This window comes from Macaca nemestrina, chromosome 1 (assembly GCF_043159975.1).
Source record: "Macaca nemestrina isolate mMacNem1 chromosome 1, mMacNem.hap1, whole genome shotgun sequence".
NCBI classification, from domain to species: Eukaryota; Metazoa; Chordata; class Mammalia; order Primates; family Cercopithecidae; genus Macaca; species Macaca nemestrina.
In genome coordinates, this window is record NC_092125.1 from 31,875,154 (window position 1) to 31,879,987 (window position 4,834).

At 42.6% G+C, this 4,834-nt stretch overlaps 1 protein-coding gene across 1 annotated transcript; it reads left to right on the plus strand.

Moving 5' to 3' along the window:
- Positions 1–246: 246 nt before the first annotated feature.
- Positions 247–867, plus strand: LOC105484450 (large ribosomal subunit protein eL43-like). The gene has a single exon (XM_011746059.2). It carries the CDS (start codon positions 479–481, stop codon positions 755–757), a length of 279 nt encoding a protein of 92 aa, XP_011744361.1. The 5' UTR covers positions 247–478; the 3' UTR covers positions 758–867.
- The last annotated feature ends 3,967 nt before the right edge of the window (positions 868–4,834 follow it).

Sequence of the window (4,834 nt, forward strand, 5' to 3'; positions counted from 1 at the left end):
ACCACCTGGCCAACATAGTGAGACCCAGTCTCTATTTAATTTTTTTTTTTTAATTTATAAAAGATTGATGACACCAGGTGAGGTGGCGCACGCCTGTAATCCCAGAACTTTGGGAGGCTGAGGCAGGCGGATCACCTGAGGCCAGGAGTTTGAGACCAGCCTGGCTAACGTGGCAAAGCCCCATCTCTACTAAAAATACAAAAAGTGGCTAGATATGGTGGCACATGCCTGTCATCCCAGCTACTCAGGAGGCTGAGACAGGAGAATTGCTTAAACCCAGAAGACAGAGGTTGCAGTGAGCCCAGATGACGCCACTGCACTCCAGCCTGGGCGACAGAGCAAGACTGTCTCAAAAACAAAAACAAAAACAAAAAAATCACTATTTTGTAGCTTCAAGACAACTTAAACAAATTGGTTTTATCTCATATTTTGTTAATAATTCTGACCCTCTCTGGGCTCCGACCTAGTTCGCGGCGATATGGTCAAACGCACCAAGAAAGTCGGGATCGTAGGTAAATACGGGACCAGCTATGGGGCCTCCCTCAGAAAAATGGTGAAGAAAATTGAAATCAGCCAGCAGGCCAAGTACACTTGCTCTTTCTGTGGCAAAACCAAGATGAAGAGACGAGCTGTGGGGATCTGGCTCTGTGGTTCCTGCATGAAGACAGTGGCTGGCGGTGCCTGGACGTACAATGCCACTTCCGCTGTCACGGTAAAGTCCGCCATCAGAAGACTGAAGGAGTTGAAAGACCGGTAGACACTCCTCTACTCTTTGAGACATCACTGACCTACAATAAATGGGTTAATTTATGTAACAAAAAAATAATAATAATTCTGATGTGGAATACCCAGAAATTTAGACTTTGCTCTGACGTCCTCTACTGATATACTATGAAAATCAAATGAGTCATTTCATATAAAATATCAGTGCATGGCATATAGTAAGTACTCAATTTTTTCAAATTCATTTTGTGCATATGTTATTAGAGTCTTTTGTTTCTTAATCAGTCAGATAAGAATGACAAGTCATCAAATACATTTTTGCTCTTTGCATGAACCCTAAAAAAAGATTAATGCAACTTTTCAGATCATACACAAATCAGTTAAAATAATGCCTTATGTTTTCAATATGTATTCTAATATGCCTGTACTATATTTTCTGATATGCCTGTACTATATTGTTTGTTCCTCTGAATTTTTTTTTTTTTTTTTGAGACGGAGTCTCTCTGTCACCAGGCTGAAGTACAGTGGCACAATCTCAGCTCACTGCAACCTCCGCCTCCCGGGTTCAAGAGATTCCCTTGCCTCAGCCACCCGAGTAGCTGAGACTACAGGCGGGCGCCACCACACCCAGCTAATTTTTTGTATTTTAGTAGAGACGGGGATTCACCATGTTGGCCAGGATGGTCTCAATCTCCTGACCTCATGGTCTTCCCACCTTGGCCTCTCAAAGTGCTGTGATCACAAGCGTGAGCCGCCGCACCTGGCCTCCTCTGATTTTTTTTTTTTTTTTTTTTAAGAATAACTTAATGCTTTTTAGGTTAGGCTGCATGACTTTTTTAACCTATTACATGCTTTAAAATTGTTCTAGAATGTGTAAATATCAGCCTAACACACTGTTTGTCATATTAAGGCTAGAAATGACCTTAGATACTCATTTATTTCAGCAGTTGAAGCTGAGAGTAAGAAAGACTGGATAGATCACTTACCTACACAACTACTTCTTTATAGATAAACACCATGTAATTGAGGAGGGGGTTAGGGAGCAAAGAGGGCTAGGAAAACAGGAGAAAAGATGAATGAGGTATGTATCCCTGCCTTAGAGAAACTGAATAACCTAGTAGGAACAATACAATAAGATATTCATGTAAACTAGAGTATAAAGTACCTTAGTGATTAGTGCATAGAAAGTACAGTCAGGCCAGGTGCGGTGGCTCATGCCAATAATCCCAGCACTTTGGGAGGCCGAGGCGGGTGGATCAGGAATTCGAGACCAGCCTGGCCAACATGATGAAACCCTGTCTTTACTAAAAATACAAAAATAGCCGGGCATGGTGGCTGGTGTCTACAATCCCAGCTACTCAGGAGGCTGAGGCAGGAGAATCGCCTGAACCCAGGAGGTAGAGGTTGCAGTGAGCCGAGATTGTGCCATTGCACTCCAGCCTGGGCAATAAGAGTGAAACTCCATGTCAAAAAAAGAAAGAAAGTACAAAGTCCTCTGAAAGTTAAAATCATTCTAATGTCATGGAACCTATCTTCTGACAGGTGGCAATTCTGTGGTATCAGATGTGTACCCAGGGCCTAGAAATCCACTCAGCTCTCAATTTGGGACACCAGGGGGATGAAGGAGGATAATGAATGAGAAATTGAAAGGTATGAGAGTAGAGTTTGGACTAACTAAAAAACCTACCTCAGGCCGCTGGGTAGCCGGGATTATAGGCGTGAACTACTATGCCCAGCTGAGATAAGTATAAGATGTTTTATGTAAGCGCAGGGTAACCACAAAGCAAAAGCCCATAATAGATGTGCAGGCCAGGCACAGTGGCTCACACCTGTAATCCCAGCACTTTGGGAGGCCAAGGCTGGTGGATCATGAGGTCAGGAGTTCAAGACTAGCCTGGTCAACATAGTGAAACCTTGTCTCTACTAAAAATACAAAAATTAGCCCGGCATGGTGGCGCACGCCTGTAGTGCCAGCTACTCGGGAAGCTGAGGAAGGAGAATCACTTGAATCTGGGAGGTGGAGGTTGTAGTGAGCTGAGATCGTGCCACTGCACTCCAGCCTGGGCAACAGAGCGAGATTTTGTCTCAAAAAATATATATATATGTGTGTGTGTGTGTGTGTGTGTGTATGTACATATACAAATCAACCAGAATAACAAAACAATAACTAAAAAAAAAAAAAAACAAACAAAACAATTTTTCAAACGGCACTTATAAGTCCTTACCTATATATAATTACTTTGAATGTAAATGGATTAAATTATATAATCAAAAGGCATAGAGTGGCTGAATAGATTTAAAAAAAAAACAAAAAAAAAAAAAACAAAAAAACAAGACCCTTAGAGGCTAGGCATGTAATCCCAGCACTTTGGGAGGCCAAGGCGGGCAGATCACCTGAGGTCAGGAGTTCCAGACCAGCCTGGCCAACTTGGTGAAACCCTGTCTGTACTAAAAATACAAAAATTAGCTGGGCATGGCAGCAAGTGCCTGTAATCCTAGCTACGTAGGAGGCTGAGACAGGAGAATCGCTTGAACCAGGGAGGCAGAGGTTGCAGTGAGCCGAGATGGTGCTATTGCACTCCAGCCTGGGCAATAAGAGCAAAACTCCATCTCAAAAACAAAAACAAAAACAAAAACAAAAATTAGCCAGGCATGGTGGTGGGCACCTGTAAGTCCTGCTACTCAGGAGGCTGAGGCAGGAGAATGGCTTGAACCCAGGAGGAGGAGGTTGTAATGAGCCAAGATCATGCCATTGCATTTCAGCCTGGGTGACAAGAGTGAAACTTCATCTCAAAAACAAACAAACAAACAAAAACACACACACAAAAAAAAAAAAAAAAAAAAAGAAAAAAGAAAAAAAAGACCCTTGGAGCTGAAACAGTGGCTCACCCTTGTAATCCCAGTGACTCAGGAGGCTGAGGTGGGAGGATTGCTTGAGCCAAGAGTTGGAGGCTGCAGTGAGCTATGACTGTGCTGCCATACTCCAGCCTGGGCAACAGAATGAGACCCTATCTCTAAAAACAAACAAAAAACAAGACCAAATTATATGCTGCCTACATAAGACTCACTTCACCTTAAAGCAGGGGTCCCCAGCCTCTGGGCCATGGACCAGTACCGGTCTGTGATCTGTTAGGAACCTGGCCACACAGCAGATGAGCAGCTAGCAAGAGACCATCACCGCCTGAGCTCTGCCTCCTGTCAGATCAGTGGCAGCATTAGATTCTCATAGGAGCACAAACCCTATTGTGAACTGCACATGCAAGAATCTAATGCCTGATGATCTGAGGTGGAACAGTTTCATCCTGAAGCCATCCCCCACCCCTGTCTTGTCCATGGAAAAATTGTCTTCAAAGAAACTGGTCCCTGGTGTCCCTGATCATTGCCTTAAAGGACTCTTGTAGACTGAAAGTGAAGGGAAAGATGAACGTTTGTTTATATAACTAATGATTGGTACTTCATGTGGGGCTCTGTCTGTCTAAACATACAATTCTAGATATACTGAGTTCAATATACTTTGTAACCAAATGATGTCCTCTAGCACAAATGTATGTTCAGTATCTATTGGGCCATATTAGGTTTATCTGATCATGAGTATCAGTTAAGAAAAAGTTGAACATTCATATGTAAATCATTCAGGAAACTAGAATTTGAAACATAATGCTTTAAGCAATATGGAGAAGAAACTTCCTTTTGCTCCATACTTTACTCTGTATGATCTGGACTTGGGGGAGTCTTTGTAGAGTTTTTTGTTTTTCTGAGAGGTTAAGGACCAAAGATTATCCCTATCACTTGGAGGCAGTTCATGAACCATGCAGTAAAATGTCTGTATAGCAGGCTCCTCATTGAAGATGAATATTCAGCTTCATGTTACTCCATGAGTTTATTTTCTTTTTGCTGTCCTCTAAGTTTGAATAAAGTGTTTGAGAGCTGTAGTCTTTTCTCAGTGCTAATCTTCTGTTAATGGGAAAGTTCTGCAACCATACTTGGGCCAGTATAGCACCAATGATGGGAAATACCTAGAGCTCCATCAGAGGAAAAGCAAATCCCTGGGGGTCAAGAGTCAGAGTCCTTCTCCTTCTTGATATTTTTCCTCAGCTGTCAAACTGGGACA

What these genes read in the sequence shown, in the direction of transcription:
- LOC105484450 (XM_011746059.2), top strand. Translation starts at nt 479, where the DNA reads ATGGTCAAACGCACCAAGAAAGTCGGGATCGTAGGTAAATACGGGACC.